Source organism: Carassius gibelio, chromosome A18, assembly GCF_023724105.1.
Source record: "Carassius gibelio isolate Cgi1373 ecotype wild population from Czech Republic chromosome A18, carGib1.2-hapl.c, whole genome shotgun sequence".
In the NCBI taxonomy this organism is placed as follows: domain Eukaryota; kingdom Metazoa; phylum Chordata; class Actinopteri; order Cypriniformes; family Cyprinidae; genus Carassius; species Carassius gibelio.
The window spans coordinates 10,958,362-10,984,025 of NC_068388.1; the positions used below are offsets into that span (position 1 = coordinate 10,958,362).

Sequence of the window (25,664 nt, forward strand, 5' to 3'; positions counted from 1 at the left end):
CCTCTCATTTATCTGTAAATTATAGGAGACCGTTTATTAGGACCTACATCTTTTGCCTATTTACCTCATTGATTTAAATTTGGATCCCAATTTGACCCCCTGAACTGGTCACTTCCTCACGGGAGAATTGGAGAAGGATGTCATGCTTTGAAATTCATTTTCCTGGAGATTTGTGAACAGAAAAAAAGCAAACTGGAACGGATAAGCTTAGTTTATTTAACAGTCATTATTTAAATGTCTTTCATAAAAAAAAAAAAAAAAAAATATATATATATATATATATATATATATATAATTTCATAGTATTTTGTTTTATTTTATTGTGTTTTATTTTATTGTGGTTTCTCTACTGATTATCTTTAAGCTTCATGTCTGAGTTAGAAAGCAAGCTTTGTTTTTGTTTATTATGTGAAACATAGTGCAGTTTATTTGCTTCAGTGTCTTTCCATTAGTTTTTACTGCATAAATGACTAAATTAATGTAATTTAAAATGGAGAGAAAATAAGAGAGAACTGAGTTTTGCTTCAGTGATACGTTAAGTAAATAACAATTATTCCTCTCGGGATCCATAAAAAGTCTACCCATCTCTGTCTTCCCAGTTCTTCCTTTTCTCAATCAGTGGTACTTTATTAATTCTGGTCAGATATATACCGAAAAAAAAGAGGTTAAACGTTTCAAAACACTGCAAAAGTCACTGGGGTTTAGCTTTTTGTCTCCTGTCGAAGAAGGAAGGGTTGTGTGAGGGGATTTTTAGTTTTAGCACAAAAGCACAAACAAAATCAGCAGAGGAGGGTAGACAGAAGGTCTGAGACTTAAGGAAAGAGTTTAGACAAAGCTGTGTGTTTGTGTGTAAGGGGTACAGCGGATGGCCAAAAAACCAATGTCTATGTCTTTCTCAGGTCTACAGAGGTTCACTAAATATTCCTCACAGGCAGGGGGAGGAAGAGGGTAAGCTTATTAACATAAGAACAGAGTCCTCAGCCAATCGGAAACAGGGAGAGGGAATGTCAGGATTGAGAAGAAACTGGGAGGGTGTCAGGTTACCTGATTCTTCCCTCCTCCTTTTGCCGGAGAGGGAGGGAGAAAAAGAGCACAGGACAGACGCAGAGAGAGTGAGCGCGATCAAGATAGAGAAGTATATTGGACAGTCTCATTCTTGCCTTCTGACATCACGGAATTGGAGAATGTGTTAGGAGCTGCCCGGACTTTCTGCCCGACGGAAACGCAGAGAGATTTGACAAAGACCTGGACGGTCTGAGGGAGTTTTCATCGGGGGTCAGATCTCAGGCAGTTAAGTGCTGTCTGGAGTCCCAGAGACTCGCACAGCGGGGCTGAAAATGAATTATCTGGTGAGTGTGTTTGCTGTTCTCATTGTTGTATGAACGCTTTAAGTTGGTTATACTAAATGCCCTCGGGGAATGGATGGTGAAGTTGGGTCTAAGTGGACAGAAGAACACATTTAACATATATTTTTCTTAGTTTTTCTACTTAGGACTCTTTAAACATTTTAACAGTTATCGTTTTGAAGGTGTTTATGACAGCAACAAATCAGAACAAGTAGACTAGAAGCTTAAAAATCTCTAAAAAGAGGCAATAATATTTGTTCTAACACTTCAGACAATGTCCAGCGGAATATATATGTGCGAGTTTTTGTGCGAGGTTTTTAAAAATGGCCTTTTCTTGAGGAGCAGTGAGTTTTGAAAGCTTAGTAGAGAGTGTGAGAAAGCAGGCATAACGGGAGGAAAGAGTGGAAGGAACAGGAGTCCAGCCGCTGTGAGCTTCTCTGCTGACTCAGGAGAAAGCTGAAAGATTAAGGTTTTATGGAAAAGAGCAGGGGGAAGAAGGAGGGAGAAAGAAAAATGAGAAGGAGAGAAGAACAGCATGAAGTGACGGGCCGAAGCATTCGTTCCGTGCCATTGTTTGAAAGTATTGGCGCTCATTCAGCTTGTAAGAGTTTAGGAATGACACAGTGCTTTGGTATTTAGACGTGAGAGTGGGGCTGTTCTGGACTTCCGTATGAGGAATCTGGACACTGAGATTCACCCCCTGCAGAGGCTGGGATATCCCCTGGCCATAGAAATGGACCTTGAAATGGTTATGGTCAATTTTTAGTGCACTGAATATTAGAATGTGCATCGAAAACAGATAATGACTGGGTGGTTGGAATATGAAGAGTATGCATTTTATTTTATTGGATTTTAGTTATTTTGTTTCTTTATTTTATGTTTAAATTCCAAAGGCATTTCCTTTTCTTTTCTTCCTTTGTGTTGGAAATTTGTCAGTTTTATAGTCTGTTAACCAGAGTCTGTTTCTAAGTTTATATTGGTTCCTCCTGAGGTGGTCTGTGCTGAAGGAAGGGAGCTAAATAGACTTGTGAATGGGCTGTTGACTTATTGAGATCACTCTCCATTTGAGATAACCAGGCTGAATCAGTTGCTAAGTTAAGAATGTCGAGTCATGTTGTGTTAGGGATCTTTAAATAAGAGAAAGACCCTTTTTTTTAGGAGACAGCTGAGTAACCTGAGTCCATCTCCCCCCCTCATCGCCTCTCTGACTAAATCCTGACTCACCCTCCAGCTCTTGCGTTTAGGAGGGAGGAATTCCCCATCACTGACCTGAACCTCCCACCCTCTCCTGGGGGGGTCTGTCAGACATGACCTGCTCTTCATCCTCATTATTCTCATAATCATGCAAACATGGATGTCAGCATCAATCTGTGTCAAAGTTCTGCTGATCTGAGACCAAATTCAATCTTTATGGTGACATCACGCACGAGATACCTACATATTTGTGGTCCAATGGTAATTTAAGTGTTTAATCAAGCTGGGATGCGAACAAAAAGGGTGGCAGGTGTGACCTTTGATCAATACCAGAATGTTTAAGATTATTATAAAAAGAAGTGCACTGATTCCCCCAAAAATTGAGGCTTGATGTTTGGCTATATAATGTTATATAATGTGTTGCCAATAAAATATTTACATTAAATTAGTTAATCCAGCTGCACTGTTTAACTCTCTAAGAGCCAGTTTGTTAGACACAGACTAAATCAATTTAAAAGAGAAATGGAAGCATTTTAAATAAAATATCTTACATTATTACATTATTATATCTGATTTCTTCCAATCTAACATTTATTTTTCATAGCTCTGTAAACTATTTATTTTGAAATAACTAAGACAACTTCTAACACATAGTATAGCCTAAAGCTAAAAAAAAAAAAAAAAGAGATATCTGGATAACAGCCTAATAATTAGTCAAGGAAGAATTTGATGTGAATATTTCCTTCCAGTTTCCAATTCTGAGAAATTTGTATGATTTCTTGGGTCTTTTTCTTTGAGAGGAATGTTTTAGAACTTAAGAAAATGATTTGCTCTCCCGTTTGATAAAAGATTCAATTAAACCATCCTAAGACTGTTTGCTTGTCCTACCAGGTTTAGGCTTGTATTATCTGGTTTGAGTTGGTGTTTAGCTTGAAAAGTGCCCAAAACCAACCTTAAGCCTCTTAATAGGGATCAACAAAGACAAGAAAATCAGTTCACATTGGTTTAAGTTTTTATTAATAACCTAACAGGCGTTAACCTTAAATCTGTTTACAATTGAGAAATGCAAGAGAAATGTAACTCATTCGTGATCTTTCTTTCATATGGGTCTTTTTACTCCCCGTCCTTCATCTCATTTAACATGGGAGGCAGGTATTGTTTAGCTGCCAGAGTTTAAAGTGAATATGATTCTATGTCTCTCCTCTAAGCTTTGTAACAAAGCATGAGAAAGAACCTATAGTAGCTTATTTCAAAGACTTGCAACTCTTCAAAGAGACAACATCAAGGGTTTCCAATACAATTGTGAGTGCAGATAATTAAATGATCGTAATTTTTCCAATAGCTATGTCTTACCCTGTGTAGTCGTGCACATTCCATGTGAGAGCTTCTCTTCCTGTCTTTGTATCTCAGGCCTCCTTGAGTTTATGGCCTCGTCACTGTTATTGAACTTGCGGAATGACTGTTTGAGGTCACAGTGATGCTCAGCATTGGAAAGGAGTCATCGTGTTCCATTGAAGCCTATCATTTTTGGATTTATTGTTTGGGATAGGCAGGATTCTGGACATGTTTGTGCAGTGATGAAGGTTCTTCGCTCAGGGTGAAGAGGAAAGAGTCTTTATAGCACACGCTGCAGTCTTAACGAAAATTCACTGTGTCCTTGACACATTCACGTTTATCTCTTTTTGACCGACTGTAAATCATGCCATAAAGATCACACTTCAGCATTGTGTTGCCGTGGAAAAACATTGGCAGTAAACCAACACTTAGTCTTAGCCTGTAGCTACAAGAATCAGAGATGTTTTTTCGAAGAGGGTGTTGCAACCTCACCCTGCCAGGAAAGGAGGGGCATAGGAGGTGTCGTTGTGTGTTTTTCCAGTGAACACGAGGGATGGTGAATGAGTGATGTTATGTGCACATATGCATGCATTTTGTGGGATAAGCTTTGTTTGTAGGATTTGTATGTGATTGTGTGATTTTTGTCTGGTTGTGAAGCACAGAGTGTGTATGCAGTAGACGTAGAGGATGCACCAATCAACAGTGGTGTCAGCATGTGTGCATTAGTGTTGACGTACAGAATGGAATAGAAAAGACGTACAGAATGGAAGTGTGACTGTGTGTCTGGAGGGGCGTGAGGTTATCTGAAGGCATGGAATGTGGGCTAATATCTTTGTGAAGTTGTAGCTGTGGAATGTGTAAGGAATGAAAGGATGAGCCTAAACTTGCACTGAGAGTGCTACAAAAACACACTGACATTTCTAAATATGACATGCCATATATTTCTACTAAAGAAAATGGAGTATATACATATATATATATATATATATATATATATATATATATATATATATATATATATATATATGTATATATATATATATACTAGGCACTTTACTGTTCAAAAGTGTGGTGTCAGCAAGATTTAGTTTTTAAAGACTTCTATTCAGCAAGAATTTGTAAAATTGCAATCACAAGTGACGGTAAAGACAAAAAATATCTTTACAAATGAAAATATTACATTAGAAAAGATTTCTATTTCAAATAAATGTTGTTCTTTTGAACTTGTTAATCATCAGAGAATCCTGTAGAAATATTTTCACAAAAATATTAAGCAGCCAACCTTTGTGCAAACTTCGTTCAATGTTGATAATAACTAGGGATGTTTCTTGAGCACTACATCATCGTATTAGAATTATTTCTGAAGTGTCATCTGGAGACTAATGGCTGCTGAAAATATAGCACACACAGTTCAATTCAATTCAATTCAAGTTTATTTGTATAGCGCTTTTTACAATACAAATCGTTACAAAGCAACTTTACAGAAAATTATGTTTCTACAATATTTAGTAATAGCTTATAAGTGGTGACTGTCAATTTGTGCACCTATGACAGGATTTGTAGAAACATTTATACAAGTCATAGTCAGCCAGATGATGAACATTATTAATATTATTAATAATTAATAATTATTATATATTGCAGTCACACTTGTAGCAATAATTGTTAGTTCTGTTGTTGATTCAGGGTTAGCATCATCTGGGGTCTTCTGACGGGTCAACATCATCACACAGAATAAATTAAAATATATTACAATACAAAACTGTTATTTTAATTAATAATAATAATTGTTCTTAATAGTTTTTATTGTAATTTTGATCAAATAAATGCAACCTTGGTGAACATAAGAGATTCATAAAAATAAAAAAATAATAATAATTGAATGGTAGTGTGTGTGGATTTTTATCCAACTTAATAAAAAATAACTTTCAGAAGAATTATAATTGTTTTTATGATTAATTTCACAAATAAGGCATAACAACCAGTACAAATATAAAATAAACATATTATAATAGTGTTCCAAAAATGCTACACTATTAATTATATTACTTTTGAGAATATAAATAAATCATATTTCTTCATATTTATGCCATACTCTATGACTGTACCATCTGTTATTGTCTATTTTTTGCTTAGGTTTGTACACACACTCAACCTAATGATTAATTATGTGCCTCCCAGCCTTTGCTCTTTTCCTCCGCAGGCCTGTTGTAGGTGTTCAAGTCTGGTCTTGTCTGTTGTAAACTCACCTATATAGTGAAAATAGAGCAGGCCACCGGCCCACTGTTTGTCTCTGCCATCAACCTTCTACTATTGTCTTCCTTTCTGGCAAGATTTTCAGGTCCTTTCATGTAAATAGAGCAGGTTTGTGCCCCACTTACATGGTATATTTCTAGTCGAGGTATTTATCCGGTTCACATACAGTCAAACCTTAATCTATTCAGACAAGGTCAACATTTCACACATTATCACAGATTATTCACTACAGTTCAGAAACTGATAATAAAATATGACAAGAACTAAGAGTTAAACTGCATGTGTCAGAACAAATTCATCTTGATAATGTCTGATAACACTTAAGCAAAACATGGTCAGGTCAAAGTGTCTGATTTAAAAAAAAAAAATCAATTTTAATGGTAGTCCACTTTATGAAGAATTTTTATAATATTTCACAGTTTACTTTATTTTGCTATCCTCACTTATTCAAAAGATATATATATATATATATATATATATATAATATAATATAATATAATAAGTTATATAACATGTTATATAGACATGTTTAATATAGTCTTAAAGGGATAGTGTTGTTATTGTTTACTAACCCTGATGCTGTTTCTGTGGAAAGAAATGGAGATGGTTGTAATAAAATCATACTTTTTTTTTTTAAACAGCATGAACGTTAATACATGATGACTTAATCATTATTAGGTGGTCTATTTCTCTGTGACGCTCTTTCCATGTGTGTGTGTGTGTCATACATGACTGACAAACGTCCAAACACACGTCTGGCTATCTGAGTCACATCTCTGATGACTGTCGCTGCTGTCTGATAAAGCGTCTGCTTCTTGTGTATATGTCTGAAAGATGTCTACAACAGCTTAACATCCCAAACTCCATCTGCCTTATAATTACTCCAACCTGCTACTTTTGCAACCAGTAAGCCCCTCAGAATAACAACCTGACCGCAGAATAACACCCAAGCCTCATATATAGATGAGAGAAACCACATCAGAAACCACTTCTGTGTTCCGCAGATAAAAGCTCAGGTGTCTTTTGTGAGCGACAAAACCGAGATGGCCTTGTTTTGTCTGCAGCGCCCATCTGTTTTTAAACCAATAAAACTTTTGATGAGTTAGGGAATGTTTTCTCCCAGAGCTCAGGAGGTGGATGTGTGATGAGAATAGACCTGAAACAGATGAGACTCTATCTTTAATTTGGTGTGAATGAAAACCAGGCCATAAGGGACAAAAGCACGGCTGGTTTGAACTGTACCTGGATGACGATCTTTCACGATTTTCAGAGTTTCAGTTAAACAATCAATTCTCAGGTGTGTAACTTCCCTTTAGTTTGTGTTCACGCTGCACTTTAATTATGGACGCTATTTTAAAGAATAGATTATATGATATTTTTTGTCCTATTGTCATATTATAACCTATAATGTCTGATATAAAAATTCTAAATTGTTTGGTATATAAAAAAAATGACATGGTTCATTTTAAATTTTACAAGTAAAATTAGACATAACCTTATGATGTACAGTATGAAAATTGTATATTAATTTTACATTAAAGATTGTTACATGAATGTTAGATGATACAAATAATGTAGCAGTAGCTAAACTGAGCATGCAAAATAAATGATACAATATCATCTGATACAGTAAAAAAAAAATGTCAGCTGACATTTGCTGTTATTTGAATATTATTTAAATACTACAATAATACATTTCGAATTAGCTTTTATTTTTATATTTTCAGTTTGGTGATTAGTGATTTGGTATTTTAATAGTTTTCTTCAATAGTTTTTTTAAAAATTAAATATCAGTTCAATAATTTTTTTTTATTTCAGTTTTAGTAATTTTATTACCTTGACATGTATTATAGTTGGGTGACATTTCAAATATTTTTATTTTTTAGGTTTTTTAATTTTAAGTTTTTATCTAAAATTTATGTCAGCTTTATTTATTACCAAAAAACCATTTCTAATGGTTTTAGTGACCAAAACCAACACTGTGACAATGAACGTTATGGCTATATTATGCATTTCCTAGTTTGCAGTGACTTTGTTCATGAGATTGTTTGTAGCTGTGCTGTGTTTTCACATTTGGTTTAGAGGTGTTCGTATACTGTCTCCGTGCCCTTGAAGCTAATGAGCTCACACACACTCACAATAACACACAAAAACACAACCTGCCCCCACCTTGCTAACTTTACTAGTGTTTGTCCCACGGGGTCATGTAGAGGCACCAGACAAAAGCTGTTCAGCCCAACCCCTCCACAACAATACGAACACACACTCATTGACCTGTCTGTACAGAACACACTCCAGCAGCTGCCACATTACCTCCTGTTCATTGGCTCTTTCTGTCCCCTTCCTTCCTTCCTTCCCTCTCTCACAGGTCCACATCCCTGTTTTCTCTTCCCTCCATCCTGTGGAATTCTCTTTCATTCTCAACATTTCTTCCTCTTTCCATCTCTGCCACTTTTATCCCAATTATTAAGTAGATTCTAATTCGAAAATTAGAGTTGTGTTATCATTTAAGGCCCATTAACACCAAGGACAATAACTATAATGATAACTATAACTATAAAGTTTTAATAATTGTTAATTCTGTAAGAATAGGGAATTACACATGATAACTTTAATGATAACAGCAGAGGTATGTTTTTTTCCCAGCTGAGGAATGATAAAAACATTGACAGCCAGTCAGAATCCACCCGACTTTAAAGAGCTTGACAGAATGCTAATATATAGCTAAGTATCATTATAGTTGTCTTTATAGTTTTCTTTCTTGGTGTGAACAGGCCTTTACTCACCCTCAAGTTATTCTACGTGCCATTGTTTCAAAAAGAATGCAGAAACTATAATGAAACTGTGTAGTAATTTGACAGCCCCAGTCCTCATTCACTTTCATTATTTGAAACGGGTGATCAGTATATACAAAAAATAAAATAAAAAATAAAAAATACATGCAAATGATGACAGATTTTTACATTTTTAAGGAACTATTTTAAGCCTTTAACATGTGGCCTTCTAAATGCTCCTGCACTCTTGACCCTTTTAAATGCAAATGGATGAACGTTTCATCTTTTGGATGATCAGTTTCCCTTTCTTCTCCATTCTCTTCCTTCATCTCTTTCATCCGTGCTCTGTCTTTCTCTAGAGATAATAATGTTAAGCATCAGTCTCTGTCTGCTATAGCCACAGGGAAGGTGTTTGACCTGGACATTGCCATGGTGATGAACTTATACGAGCCTCTTTACTATTTCTTAAACAATGCTTTGATAACAGTGTTGGCCAGTAACAAACTTACAGTAGCCTGACAGTAACTCAGCCACTGTCAAAACAATGAAGCTTTTCCAGCGACAAGATTTTCCAAAAAGTTGCATTGTAGTGTTTTAAAATGTTATACTGTCTTTAATGCTGTATTGTTTTTATATTTACATTGTACACATAGATGTATAGTTAAATACATTTTTCTGTCCTAAAATGTCTCTCTCTTTTTCAAATTGCACTGGGAAGCCTAATAATAATCATTTTAGCGAACTGCTTTATTCATAAATTATTTGATGATCTATTTGAATATTCAGTGATATTCATTCTATGCAATATTTTATATTGCAAAATTCTATTGTTTGTCACTATTTTTTTTCTTTCTTTTTTTTGGTTATATAAATTAAAGTTTTTTGTAGTTTTATATGTAGTATTTCATGATGGCAGATAATTACAAATCTGATTAAAATTAGATTAAATTTAAAACGAATACAGAGACAATAAATAGGCAAATAATTTACATGAACAGCATCACATGTGCTTAGACAGTTCTTCGTATGAATCAGTCAGAAAGACTCATGAAGTCTGGGCTCTTTTGTTACAAAAACAGGATTCAGTATGAAATATTGCTTTGGCGAAATCTTTTTTCAAAAGTTTAGCTTTACTGCTTTTAGTGATGAATGTCTCGAACTATTTTGAAAACAGCTTCACATTACTGCTTAATAAATGCAGATGTACACCAGAAAACACCCTTGTGAGACAAACTCATGTTCTGTTGTTGTTTAATGTACAGTACAGTGCTTTACAGTTGCACTTTATAATTGTCGCAAATGAAGAGTGTGATTTATCCTGGGCTGATCCATTGATCAATAGTCAAATATTCCCATCTCTGTTATATTCCTTTATTTATTCTCCAGCTGTTGTCTTAATGCTGATGTGCTCGTGTTTTCTTTTGTGTACATACATTCCCAAGAAATGAGAAAACGTTCACTGTCACTGAATCATTGACTCGCCCTTACATATAAACCCTTGTGAATCACTCCCTAAACGTCCTGTGTGCTGATTGACAGAGAAAGAGAGACTGAATTGTGGAGAAGTGGGAGAGAGACAGAAAGAGACAGACAGAGAGGTTTGGCATACTTTCTGAAATGGAGGTAGAGTTCAACAGCTTGTGATGTCATCAGTCCTCCAGAGCCTTTCTGCTTGGCAGGAAAATATTCTCATGGAAAAAAAAGAGTGTAGAATAGCCCAGAAAGCACACAGCACTTCTTTTCTACTGCAATTTGCTTCCGCTTTTCAAAGGCAGAGAAGGCAAGTGAGATAAGACGGCAGAAGAAAGACAAAGACATCAAGTCACAGGAAATTCTTTTCTTTATATCCAAATGCTCCAACAACAATGTCAATCATCTAATTAATGTATTCAGTAGTGTCAGCCTCATCAGGAACAATGTAAATCTACTCCATCTCTGAAGGAAGCATGTTTGTCAGTACATATTCATAGAGTCAGAACTAGGAGTGGGCTGTTTGACCAAATGCATTTATTTATAATATTTATAATATATTTTAAGATATATTCATTTTTTATTATTAACTAAAATTGTATGTAGTAATTTCTATTTTTAGACCAATTAAATAAAATTGCATAACTGAATGATTTATTTGTTGTGGACTTTAGTTGTAATCCAAAAGACAAAGATTTTGTATTATAATTTTTTTGCCAGTTTTAATTTTAATGTGGCAAATTCTGACATTTCTTGTCATACTGTAAATAGGCAATAGACTTTGGTTAGATTCCAGCTAGTATTATGAGGATTGTCCTGCTGGTTTTAGAGTGCATTTACAGTAATTGGTGGAAAGTCTGCACCATCATTCATTCATATTTCATACTATATCATATTACTATACTGTTTTATTAGGAGACATTTTAAATGCATCTAAAAGTCTTAGTAAAAGTGCATATATATATATATATATATATATATATATATATATATAATTTGTAATACTAATAGTGATAGTATTATTACTAATAATAATATAGATATGATTAATAATAATACTAATAATAGTCCTGTGTATGTCTATATACGCTATAGCAAAATCTGTTGCTGTTGCTTATACTGCTCAGCACTAGTCAGAATGTCCCATTCCTTTTCAAAGACTCCCAAAGAATGGCTTAAACTGCCTCCATGGAAAAGCCCATGGAGTTAATGAGTTCTCTCAGCTGGCCTGAGTGCTTCTCATTATTTTGGCATTGTGTGTGTGAGTTTGAATGGATAGAGGGGGCTGTGGAGGTATGCTTGCATTTGTGCGTCTACATTCATGCATTCCTCCGTCTATACGTGCATCAGTGCCCTGTGTGTGCATGCGTGTGCCAGCACTACATGGTGACATCTCAACCAGCTGCTCACAGGCAGTAAAACCTCTCGGACGCTATTGTGTCCAGCCTCGGTCTCCTCCGGCCTTTAAGGGAGACACTACAGGGACTGTCCCTCACCCTGGCAGCACAGGCAGGCCATTCATCTGTCAGATATGCCCTCTGTGAGCCTCTCCTCTCTCTCCTCCAGCTCCGAGCACAGAGACACCATTCATGAAAGCACTGCTGCTCTCAACACAGACCTTTAAAAGACACAGGGAGGGATTCACACAGAATGAATTGTGCCCGCTGATAGTGTTGGTTCTTTTCTGTATGCATTGTTTCAACACTGAACGATGCAAACAAGGCCAAAAATGTTTGCACTCAACACAGTTTGTATGGCACGATTCCAGATATTGTGAGCACTGGGGAGTGTCTGTGTACGGAGGTGCATAATTAGCATTATACCACAGGGATCCTGAAGAAAGATGTAGCTGCAGGCTGTGGCTGCATCTCTATTCACATTACCTACTATCATAGATATTATGTTAAAAAACAGAAAGACAAAAGTGCTCTGACAATGTACAGTTTTGACTGAATATGTCATATAAGATTTTCTCATGTTCCAGTGGCAAAATGTGTGAAGAGAATTCTCAAAAATACACTTTTACATCATCAGTGAAGTACAGTAACAAACAAAACTTTAGGTTTGTGAGGGTTGAACAAGAAGTCTCACCAAGGTTGCATTTTTTTAAATAAAAAATATAGTAAAAATTGTAATATTGTGAAAAATGATTACTCTGTGATGCCAATCTGAATTTTCAGCAGCTGTTGCTCCAGTCTTCAGTGTCACATGATCCTTCAGAAATCATTTTAATATGGTGATTTGATGCACAAGAAACATGTCTTATTGTCTCGCTTCTAGCATGAAATATAAATCTTCTGTAACGTCTTTAATGCTACTTTTAAACAATTTAATGCATACTTGCTGAGAAAATTTATTATTTTCTTCCAAAAAATAATAATAATTAAAAGTCAATTATTATGTGAAGAGATTTTTGTCCAAAAAACAAGTATTCAGCAATTTCTTATTTCTAACTCTAACACAAAAAGACCAAAAATATTGTACCCGAAACAATTATCTGTGTATTTTATCATTCTCCTGCCACCACAGAGAGTTATGGAATACATTTTTATCACACAAGAAGACTGATGTCTCCTAAACTATCTAATTGAGTCGATTTTTTTTCTATAGCAAACTTCATTGCTACTGTATCAGTAACAGCAATGAATACAAACTAAAATATATGGTCAACATTCAAATTGAAACTATGTAATAAATATCAATTTGCTTCTGATATGATACATGAATTGATGACTCCAGTCCAAAAAGAGTTTCCCACTGGTAATCACAACTTTGTGATTGCGTTCATGTGGTGCTCATCCCGTAAATACGATCATTCCTACATGACCCGAAGGCAGCGTGTGTCCTGACTCCTGACAGGGGAGGTCTGTTAGTAATCAAACACCTGCTGGCTATCTGCTGCGTTGCATCAATCACCTGTTAGCTTGAGCTTATACTCTCGCAAACCCCATTGAACTCACGGTGGGAGAGCTGTAGACGGGGGTGCGAAGGGGACATAGAGCTCTTAGTGTTGGAAATGAGCTGTTCTCTACTGTTCTCCTGCACAAAGACCCTCCACTGAATCACTCAATAGCAGAGATGTTTTGTCTTGATTGAAGCTAAACTACTCTATTCCTCTCTTTCTTTTTTTCCCCTTTAACAGTTGTAGGGGGTTTGCCTGGTACACAATGAACGATCACAATGAGCCAAACGAACGCTGTGATTTTGTTGAGAATACGGTGATTGAGTGCTTTTGGTTGACTGTGGCTTTATTAAAGTGGCACGTAGAGCACGTGTATATTGGCACTGTGCCAGGCTCTAGCGCTCTTGTGCTAGTCCAGGGGGCCGGATTGCAAATATTTGTTTAAGTGTCAAAGACGAGCTGCACTTGTGGGTGGCAGTGTAAACGAGAGGACAGATGGAGTCTGTGGTGTGTAAATGTGTCGGGAAGGGGATTGGAGCAAATAGACAAAATGTACAAATCAATGAAGCATTGCATTACAGTCATATACCCTGTTTATGCCTTCTATTAAGATCTTAGGTGATCTGATCAAAAGTGATCTTGGATTTTGTTACTATAAAAATCTATTACTATCTTGTTGTTTTACTGCATGTTGAAGTTCAAAAAGGTAAAAAAAAAATGATATTAAAAAATATTGTATTATATAAATATTTATGATTGTCATATACAGTACCATAATAAGAAATATTTCTTGATCACCAAATCAGCATATTAGAATAATTTCTGGAGGATCATGTGACACTGAAGACTGGAATAATGCCTGCTGAAAATTCAGATTTGCATCACAGAAATAAATAGCATTAAAAAAATATAGAAATAGTTATTTTAAATTGCAATAAAATTTCACAATATTAATGTAATAAATCTACTTTTTTTTATCAAGTAAATGCATCCTTGGAGAGCATTGGAGATCCTGGTGATCCTGGTGAAATATGAGTTCATTTGAGAACCAAACTTAATCTCTTTCTCTCTTGTTTTCTCTTGTAGAATGTGTTGGCAAAGGCCCTGTACGATAATCTGGCGGAGTCTCCAGATGAGTTGTCCTTTCGCAAGGGCGACATTATGACCGTCCTGGAGCGGGACACGCAGGGGCTGGAAGGCTGGTGGCTCTGCTCATTACACGGCCGTCAAGGCATTGTTCCTGGCAACCGGCTGAAGATCCTTGTGGGCATGTACGATAAACAGCAGCAGCAGCAGCTACAACAGTCAGTGAGCCAACCAAGCCCAACTCAGAGCCATCTCAACCTGCCTCAGAGTGCCTACAATCTTTCCCCTGCGTCCCAGTACACGGCCATGTACCCTGCCTTCTCCTCCAGCCCTGCCAACTCAACCAACCCAGACGGCGTCTACATGCTCCCCCCCAGCCACGGTCTGCCCACCCCCTCCAGCCTCTACCAGGTGCCCACTGGCCCCCAACCTCCAAAGCCCCAACCCAAAGCTCCTGCTGTGGCACAAAAGCAAAGCCAGGCACAGTACCCTCCCTCCCCACATGATGTCTACCAGGTGCCCCCCTCCATGAATGTTCCAGGCCAGGACATCTACCAGGTGCCACCCACTGCAGGAGGGCCGTGTCCAGGGCAGGATGTGTACCAGGTGCCACCCTCTGTGAACCAAACACAAGACATTTACCAGATTCCCCCATCAATAGAGAGGAGCTGGGACTCTTCCAAACCCATCGGGAAGGTAGGAAAATACTTTTTGTATTCACATTTTTGCAGGGGCATGCATTTTGTCTCACAGTAGTGGGGGACAATAAGTAAAAACAATTTCACCAGCAATTTTTGAAAGTGACATAGATAATACAGTTAAAATTGTACTTGTAAGGATATGTATACACAGAGGAAAAATCTATCAAAAGATTGGTTTGCTTCAGTGGTTGGTTTGTTTCAGTGTCGTCTGTGTTTCTATATAATTTTTTAGTGGTTATATTAAAACACCCACATATTAACTTTATTCACTGCTATTTCAAAATATATCATATTTGGAAAGTAAAACAGAAAAGCATTTAAAGTTGGACATGATCATATACAAGGATGTGTGATATCTGGGAAAACATACAGGAAGACGAGAAATATAGGCAGAGGAAAGGAGAGTGTGAGGGAGGGGAGGAGAGTGTGAAAGTCATAAATAATGCAGAATTTGATATTGCCGGTGACCATGGGGAGCACAGAGTGAGCAAGCAGTTTTTTTTCAAGTGGTAACTACAGGTGGACGCTGTGGGCAGTGATGGTCCCTTGAGAGAGTGCTGCAGGCCACTGAGCCATATGCCACGACTGCCGCAGAGCCGGGGGAAATGAAGTGTAAAGATGGAAGGATGAATGAGGAGAGGTTAAGCTGCAGGCCTGCTCACTGTTAGCCACCTGTCAACTCTGCTCTACCTACAAGCCATAAAGATGAGACATGACTCAGTGTCACTGGTTCTGGTCATTGTGACATGGGTACATAGATATTTAAAACTATAGCATGCTAATGAGACGCTATGATGTTAGCGTGACCACATCATTACTTACTTGATGATTATAAAACAGCTGAATGTGGTCAGGCAGATTCAACCTCTATGACATTTTCATAGTGTGAAAAGTTTTCATTGCAAAAAACAGTGAAGGCATTGTGTTATACAGGGTTCCCATGGTTCTGGAAAATCATCGAAATTTAAAAGTTTAATTTCCAGGCCTGGAAAAATCTTGTAAATACTTATCATATATTTTATATTTATTTTAAGAATCCTTATCTAGTCATAATAAATGACTGGAACAGTCCTGGGAAAATCATGAAGTAATGTACCATGGTGTTAACAAGGTTTGAATACTGGGGGATTACCATGGTTTGTCCAAAAAACGACATGCATTTTTTTTGTCATTGTGAAATGGTTGGCATTAGTTCTACTTTTCTATTTGCAATTCTTGTCTTGAGGTTTTCCTTTCATGTGGTTTATTAGGGGAGATTTTGATGTGTTTTCTCCTAATGTCCTCTATTATGATCACTTGTCCTTGCGCCCACAGTCCCTCCACCACTGACAGTTTTTCATTATGTGATAAGAGTTCCTGCTGAGAGAGGAAAGAATGGATACACACACACACACACGCGCGTATAGCAGAGGGCTGAAAACACCTTTACTGAAAACTCTTGCTCTGCTTAAAGGGGGGGTGAAATGCTCGTTTTCACTCAATATCCTGTTAATCTTGAGTACCTATAGAGTAGTACTGCATCCTTCATAACTCCAAGAAGTCTTTAGTTTTATTATATTCATAAGAGAAAGATAGTCTGTACCGATTTTTCCCGGAAAACCACGAGCGTCTGTAGGCGTGACGTGTGGGCGGAGCTAAAGCATCACGAGCACCAGTAGGCTTTTGCTTGTATAGCGTTTGGAAGCTGTGACATTACGTGAGGACAAAACCAACCAAAACAAACCATGGCTAGCAGTCAGATTCAGCGTATATTTATGATCCAGAATCAGATCCAGAGGCTGAAATTTAACAAGAGCAGCATCAGCAACGACGTCTCTATGTGGTATGTACTGAAACTGTATATATTTGCTTAGCGGTTTTGGAAAATGACTAAGTTCCACTTTGTCGTCTTTTTTTTTTTTTAAGCTGTACATGTGGGAAGTGCAGTTTGATGACAACATCGCATGTTGTTTACTTGATGTGCTTACATGCCGATAGCTAAGTTAATAACACAGAGATATTTGAAGCAGTTTTACTCACCGCATGTGGTTCCAACACACAATCGTGACCCTTTTCCGTTGGGACTGCATTATCCTTAAGAAATAAACGATGTGCAAATCCGTCGTCAAACTGGGCATTGTTTGTAAAACAAGCATCTTCGAAATGCAGGGGAACAAACACAAACACTTACACAACTCCGTTGATGCTCTGTAAAAATAAACTCCATCCACTGGTCCCTTAATGCTGTTTCTCTTTAGGTAATCTGTGCAGGGTTTTCTGGCAACCAAAAACACACTCCTTTTGTGACATTTCGCGACGCTCTCGCTCTGATCAGTGAAGTCTGTTGTGCTCTCAGTGTTGTGCTATATGGGAGCGCGTGCGCTCTTCCGGGAGAAGTGCCCTCAGGACCCATATAAGGAAATTCCGCTCCATCTAACGTCACACAGAGCCATACTCGAAAAAAACTTTCCGAAACTTGTGACAAACCGGAAGGAGTATTTTTGGAACAGAAATACTCCTTCAAACTTACAACTTAATTTTTGAAACTTTGTCCATGTTTAGCATGGGAATCCAACTCTTTAACAGTGTAAAAAACTCAGTATGCATGAAATAGCATTTCACCCCCCCTTTAATAAAGGAATGTATTCCAGAGTAGAATTACTCCAGTCACTTAATTTTTTCAAGGCTCACATGAAATAAGAGGCAGAAAGCAGTGTACGAGTTATGCGTGCAACAGAGGCTGTTTATTTGAGGTTTTTATTGTTTATGTCGTGCTTGAGAGTTAAACCAAATCAGCTAGATCTGTTATGTATTACAGTTCTAACAACATCTGAGTCAGAGCGAAGATAAAAATAAAAACTATGAAAAAAAAGATGGTCAAGGATAAACGGTAAAATATTTAAGTTGTTCGAAAGAAATAGTCTCAATAACATCATTCACAATGCTTTATGGCAGTGCCTGGTCACTGTTGAACACTTTTGCTGTGATTCCTAAGTTGAGTGACTATATGAAGAGTTGCAAAACCTCTAAGTGCCAACTGAATTTTTTCTCTAAAATTAGCATTTTTTTCAGGCATTTTTATCACTATAATGAGATAGAAAAGGACCTATACATTGCCATTACTGAACATAAACATAGGAGCCTGATAACATTTTTAAATGGCACTTAGAGGCTTTTGCATCTGAACACTTCATATCACTCTTTGGGATCATGGGTAATGTAGTTCTTTGGTGGGAATTTGGCTATTAATCCTTATTTAAATAAGATCTTCTTCGTTGTTGTGGCTAACTGTGGACAGACTCACCCAGGCGATACTGTGGCAGCAGTTAGAGGAGTTATATGATCAGGGTTAGGACTGAGGGATTCTGATAAAGCAGCTGAAACAACTGAGCTGTGTGTCACATCAAAGACATGCACAGGCAGGGTGTGTTAGCACATGACCAACAAAGCCCCAGCACGCTCCTCCAACGGCCAGGACATTAACTCTCCCTTACTTTGCCCTGTCTTAATGAATCATAATGATTTCTTACGGAAGTAATTTCTGCTTCAGAGTAAAGAAATAAAACTGATATTATTGTGAGATAAAAAATTAAAATAAAAAATAAAACCACATTGTGATTGATTACAATAAATTGCTGGAATTCAGATAAATTGAAAAAATTGCAGTCCTAGTTATCATATTGGAATCGTGCTTCCATAAGTAACCATTTGCTTTGTTCGTTTAGTTTCTTCCTAAATTTGATTTGCTAAGAAGCTGAACTCAGTGACTCACATCAAGAAAATTTTGATAAGAATGAACACTAAACATTATGACATGCTTCGATCAAAGATGTTTCTTACGAAATGAGACCGTAATACCGGATGTGGCCTTCAGTTACAAGAATACGATTTGTTCATGTTTGTGACTCACCACCGCTAAGACTCGCCTGCTGTCCTGCTTACACATTAACCAGATTGAGCTTACACTATCAACTCAAGTTGCACATTGACCATTAGAGTAAATAAAACTGACGGATGAAGAAAGATTCGAGCAAAAGCTTGTTCATCCGGTTGTGGACTACGTGAGCGTGTCACAAAGAGGGTGGGGTTTTTAGTTCTATTAAGGATACAGTCGAATGGACAGTGAAAAGGGGCACCAGAGATGGAGAAATAGTCTTGGTTTATCTCTTTAATGGCACCTGCTATAGCCGTTCAGGATGCTGGACAGATAGCTGGTTTATTAAGAAAAGGTGAGCTGGGAAACAGGAACGCAAAGGCTAGATTGAGATTCTGTGGTTGGTTTGCCGCACTGCCTGTTCTGATTGTAAATGTGTCATCTTTGGAGACTTAGTTGAGTCTGATCACCTGATCAGGTAGGGAAGAGGAGGTTGATGGCTTGGCTTATCTACAGGACCAGGCAGGTAGTGTTTAGAGGAGAGAGGGAGGGGAGAACATTGTGAGAATAAAAGAAGACTAGAGAGATCGTAGTCCATCCTCCACCTACACATCCACAGCAGTGTGGAGAAACACACCAGTTTAACATCTGCTATTATAATGTTATCAGTGTGTTAAGCAATGCTATCAGTGAATTCCAAGCATCATTTTTGCAGCATTGAAGGTCACTGCTGAGAAGGAATGTTATTCCCTGTCAGTCATTCCAGACTAAAGTTAACCATGGAATTCTGTCACGTAGAACCATTAACAAAACGTATGACTAGGGCAATTCCACACTAAGCCTAATATTTACTTCAGATCAAAATCAGCTCTTGCTCTTCTGCACCCAATAATTATCTACAAGAAATATTCTTATATATTCTCATGTCATGTCTCTGGCATCAAACTGAAAAATATTGAAATAATGATTCAAAATACTATTTTACACAGGTTTTCTTTAATACGCGTTTGCAAAAGTTTTCATCTTGTGTTTTTACCATCAGTTTCAGTAGTGTTTCAGTGCAGAGGGAATGGGAATGGCACTGAGTGCTTGTGTGCATTTTGTGGGAAATCCGCTCACTGGCTGGCACGTCTGTAATCTACTGCAAACCTCTCCCACCTCACATTCCTAAAGAGCAGAGCTACTCCTCCCTGCCTTTAGACGGCCTTCAAGGCATCATTCTTTCTGGTTCATTTTAGGGAATCGGTTCAAGATCTGGTTTAAAAGCATTGCATTTTAAATTGTGATTGGATGAGGCTTGTTCAAAGCCAGAGAATGAAAAAAATTAGTATACGTCCATGCAAGACAGCACATTCTGTATTAAGGTACCATAAACCTCTTACAGTAAAATGAAATGAACTACTTTACTTTAGTCATTTTTTCTGATTATTATAATCAATAAATGTAATTATTTTTGAATATCTGTATTTTTTTATCATATGAATGTTGCTACATTTTATAAGAAAATAAATCAAGACCAATGTGTTACAGAACTTTTACCCCTGCAAAGGTGGTTGCAGGCGCTCCATTTCACATTGTGCTTAAGGGACTCATTTTTGCATTCCATTGTGCAACTTTTCCATTGTTTTCCTGTGTAAACATGTTAGCCGGACATCTACTGACGTTTATCTTGAGACCATGCTTTTATCCCATTATACTGCTCACGTTTTGTGTTTTTCAATGCAAGAACACATTCTGTGTGAATGGCCCTTAAGAAGACCTCGCACTGTTTTTCATTAAAGGGATAGTTCACCCAAATATGAAAATTCTGTCATCATTTACTCACCCTTATGTCATTCCAAACCTGTATGAGTTGCTTTCTTATGTTGAGCATAAAAGAAGATTGCTGGTAATCAAACAGTTGGTGGTACCCATTGAATTCCACAGTATTTATTTCCCTACTATGAAAGTCAATGGGGACCACCAACTGTTTGATTACCAGCGATCTTCAAAATATCTTCTTTTATGTTCAGCATAAGAAAGCAACTCATATCCCTTTAAGTTACATAGATTGTGTCAAATGTTTAGTTGTTTATGATTCTTAAATTCAATGGAATGCTTCAAATGAACTGATATAGAGTTGGATAATTTATTTGTGAACTGGACATCTCTGCCAGAGGCACACTCTCTTTTGATTATTTTCGTCTCAGTGAGTACTTCAGAATACTGAATAGAGAGTTATTAATGGTTGTTTAAATAGTCTCAGTTCCCCTCAGGGGCCTGTGTGATTTTAGGTTTGTATCTCTGGGCCTCACTGCAGTGCATTGTGGGCTTTTAAAGAGGGACTTTGATATTGGCCTCACATCACAGCGCATGAGTAAAGCATTGGCTGCTCCAGGGCACTGCGCCTCAACGTAGCCTCATTACTCTGTCCTCAGACTGCACACACTGACTCTGAATCAGCACATATCTACCAGCAGTCCCCTGTACATAGTAATGTGATGCAGCGAGTGTGTCTGAAGACAACACGGCATCCATTACAAGCAGTGTGTCTGGGCCCAGTGTGTCTGCAGCGGCTGCAGGTTTAGTGTGATGTGGCTTATGTGGAAGAGAGGGACTAAAGGAGAAAACAAGAGCTGATGCCATGTTTCCCTTACAGCTGGAGGAGAGGCAGGAAGTAGTGTGATGACTGGGCAGCTTTGAACACGCTGTGCATCTGGTCCACCGATGTGCTTTATTTATGATTCCCTGAGCTTCGCAGCTCAGTTGAAATCTCATTGCATCCTCATGACAAATGTTATGGAGTAACAAACTAAAAACTGAGTCTAATTTAACTACACTTTTCAGTAGCCCGGTAGAAGCCCCGCTTCTTCTAGCCTGGTTTGTTGGTCTTCCAGTCTGGACAGGCTTTGGGCAGTTTTTACTTTCAGTTTTTAAAACCAGCTTAAGCTGATTTAAGATGTTTTCAAATCTATTGTTTTACAAAAAAAAAAAAAAAAAAAAAAGCTGTTTTATGTCACATTGTGTTGCATAGGCAGCTTCACGGCCAAGTAAACTGAGACAATAATCAAATACGATCTCTAAAGTTTGATTTATTTTAGTAGATTGGTTCATTAGTTTTCATTACAGGTCTGATTCAAAATGATTTACTGACTAATTTGAGAACCAGTGTTTGTCCTCTCGTTTTAGTGAGTTGTTAGTTTTTATGAATTAAATCCTAGCTAATTAAAACAAAGAATATTAGTTGATTTGTTGCCTCTCTTTAGCTAAACCGTGACCACTATTTAACTAAATTAAAATTAGGGAAAAATTAGTAGATCATTACCATGATTGTACTTAAATTAGTGAAATTAATAAAACGTGGAAATGAATGAATAATGCATGGAACTAATGAATGTTTATTTATGCCACAATATCTATTTTTATTCCTGTAGCCTATGTAATTTGGGGGATTGATTAATATGTGCAGCATTGTATTGTTTTTCTATTTATATGCACTTCATTTTATGTATGTAATAAAATATTTAGTTAAATGCTGCTAGAAATAAAGTGCATTTGAAGTTTAAGTAGTTGTATTTAATGTTTAAGTATATCCGTTCAAGTTTAATGGAATAATTCTAATTGAGATGAACTACATTTAACTACTTTTTGTCAGTTTGTAGTTTATTAGCTTTTTAGCTTGTAGTTAGGTTGCTACTTTTTCAAATGGGTAACTAGACTGTATTTGAACTACTTTTTGAGTAAGCTTTAAGCTTGAGAAGCTACAGCTTTAAAGTGACTGTCTTCGAGGACACATCACTGTTGGACACATCAGGTGTCCACCTTTAGGACTCGAGAGATCATCGCTAGGTCAGTGAAGACCAGTTAAGGGGTCTCTGTGCCCTGTAACCTTGAGCACACCACTTTGTCAGATAACACAGCCACAGGTAGTGTCTGATAAAGAGTGAAAAAGACAGCGTGTGTCTGTCTAAAGAAAGACAAAACACGATTCTTCCTAGCAGGATCTCCTCCATTACCTGCTGTGGTCTCATTTTCTGCTCTGACAGCGTGAGCCGAGCGAGGGGACGGGAGATTGACAGCTGAAGGGAGCGGTGGAAAATGGCAAGATCAGTGGGACAGAATTAGCAGCCTGAGCGGCGATGGTGGGTGGAGCCGCGGGAGGAGGATTTCGCTTCTCATGCGCTGTGTCCTGTTATTAACGTCCCCACATATAGCCAGCAGCAGATCGAGGGAGAAGAGGGGAGACAGGGCCCGATGCGGGCCCCTCAGCATAAACAGCAGACCACTGCGAGCCTTTATTTGTGCTCCAGTGGCCTTCATCAAAGGGCTGGAATATCACAGGAGGCCACAGGGTTCACTTTGTACTGCAGGGAGTTGAAAGGACTGAAAAAACACAGATCAGAGAGAAGAACAGGGGGTCTAATGGAGCTGCAAACTCATTTACTGCGTCTTCATACACGCCGTATGTCTTCCGCTGAAGAGTACACAGAACCTTTGCTCTCTGTGTGTTGTTCATCATTCCCTTCATGTTCATAAATGTATGTAAGAGTAGGTTTAAAGGAGATTTTAATTGACTTGTGAAAGGCTAACTCCAGCACCACGGGCTAAACGCAGTGGTCACCACTTAAACCATCTCTGTGATGTTTTACATCTTTCCCTGAAGGTCAGAGGATACAGGAAATTTCAGCTAGTTGTAGTTGTAATGAAGACCAAATGCTGCCAAATGTATTTACAGTCACTTTTTTCCTTTATTCATAGCTGGAGTTAAAAGGACAGTTGAATGAAAATTGTCATCATTTACTCACTCTCATGTTGAACACAAAGGATGATTTAAAAAAAAAAAAGTCTCTACAGCAAGTCAGTGGGGTCAAACAGTGTTAGTTTATATTTATTACTACGTATACTATTATGGTATTTATAAATATTTTGAATTAGCTTTTATTTTGTATTTTTCAGTGATTTTGGTTTGTGCTTTTGCCAGTTTAATTTTTAAAAATCTTCATATAGTTAAATATACAGTAAAATATAAATATTTATATTTAGCTTTAGTTCAGATTTAGTGATTTTAGTACTTTCTCTTTTCCTCTGGTATTTATATTTGTTTGATTTCAGCTTTATTTCAATTAATATATATTATTTTAATGTTTATTTCATTTAATAGAATTTATTTAATGGAATAGATGCAGTGTTATTTAATAACCAAAACATCGGGTTCAAAGCAACATATTTTGTGTTCCACAGAAGAAATAAAGTCATACAGGTTTAAAATGACATGAGAGTGCTTAAATTAGTTTTAGACATTAGAATAGACATTTCCATGGCTAAATATATAATTGATATTTCGTTTGAGCATCTTTCAGTTCCTCAAGCATGCACAATGGTCTCTGGCAGGGACTAACCTTTGATCGCTGGCCACGGGGACGGTGTGGTGGTCTCCAAGGAGACAGACTCATCTCGGTCTTATTAATAGGTGCTGCAGACAGGCCTGAGTGTTGTGTTGCCAGCAGAGCAGGAGGAGAGGTAGTGTGTGTGTGTGTTTATATGTGTGTGTACAGAGGTCTGCACATATGCTGTCTCAGTTATATGCACTTTTGCAACCAACATTGGAAAGAAACAAGAGAAAAAGAGAGGAAGAGCAGCGTAATGAAACCAAGAAAGGAAATGCAAAAACAGAAAGAAAAAAAGAAAGAAAGAAAGAAAGAAAGACAGCATGCTGAGCTGGATTGAATAAATGCCACTCATGCGCACCACAGGTAAATTGTTTGTGAAAAATAAAGGGAAAAAAGAGAAAGAATGACCAAAGGCAAGAATATGCTCACAAAAACACAAAAACAAACATGAGAGACCGAATGATGTGTTTTCATAGTTTGCTAAATGGTTCTAAGAGAAATCTTAACAATAAATATATCAATCAGCTTATTCTGTCTACAGAATAATGGTTCACATCAGCATAATAAGATGTAGCTTAGAGGTTAGAGCATGTTGACATGATTTGAATCTGGCTTTTATTTTTGATCCAATTCCTGTCCAACATAATTTCTTGTCTTCTCTCTACTGTCCTAATAATAAAATGTACAGTAACATGACAGTTCTTAGTGATTTTTACATGTTGCTTTGTGGTTACTAAAGTGTTCTGGGTGGTTATCAGGGTGTTACTATATGTTTCAGTAATGTAGGGCATGTGTGAGAGGGCTTTGGGGGGCTGTTACTGGAGATCTGTGTGGATTAGTACCCGGAGGCGCTCTGTCTCCAGGAGCCCCTTCGGCCTCCCGTCCCACCAGCCGTCTCATCTCACACCCTCACATGTGGCACATGCCACATGGCACTAGCCCCAAGCAAAGCTCAGATTCACAAGTGTGAGCTAATTAGCCACTGATTAATTCCACAGCAGAGTATGACCATGGGTATATGGGCTAAATCCTCACCACTACCACCCTTTTCTGTTTAATTCTGGTTTTGCTTCCATGGTTGTTAATGTTTCGGGGATGAAGCTTCTGATCTGGGTCACCCAACAGCAATTTTTATTTAAACCCTTTAAGTTTTGAGTTTTGACTGGCCCAATTTGAAGGATTAGCTGTGCAAAATGTTTCCTACTGAATTATATTTTTGCAGAAAGGGAACCCTTTCCTCATTATTGATCCAAACACAATAAACTACTAAACAATGTCATTTTTTTTTTTTTCATATTTAACTCAGAATGCATTTTTGTTTTGCCAAGGAACTTCAGTGTTGCCACTGAATATCACTGTAGTAAACACTGCATTTAAG

At 37.4% G+C, this 25,664-nt stretch overlaps 1 protein-coding gene across 4 annotated transcripts in view; it reads left to right on the plus strand.

Moving 5' to 3' along the window:
• LOC127934435 (breast cancer anti-estrogen resistance protein 1) overlaps positions 1–25,664 on the plus strand; it is a 78,874-nt gene that overhangs the window by 37,624 nt on the left and 15,586 nt on the right. For 2 of the 4 annotated variants that reach the window (XM_052531811.1, XM_052531812.1), the window contains exon 2: positions 14,364–15,059. In XM_052531811.1, coding sequence (XP_052387771.1) covers positions 14,364–15,059 — 696 coding nt within the window. Of the gene's footprint in view, positions 1–1,076; positions 1,350–14,363; positions 15,060–25,664 lie in introns of those variants that run through there. The other 2 variants (XM_052531813.1, XM_052531810.1) reach the window with 2 other exon arrangements.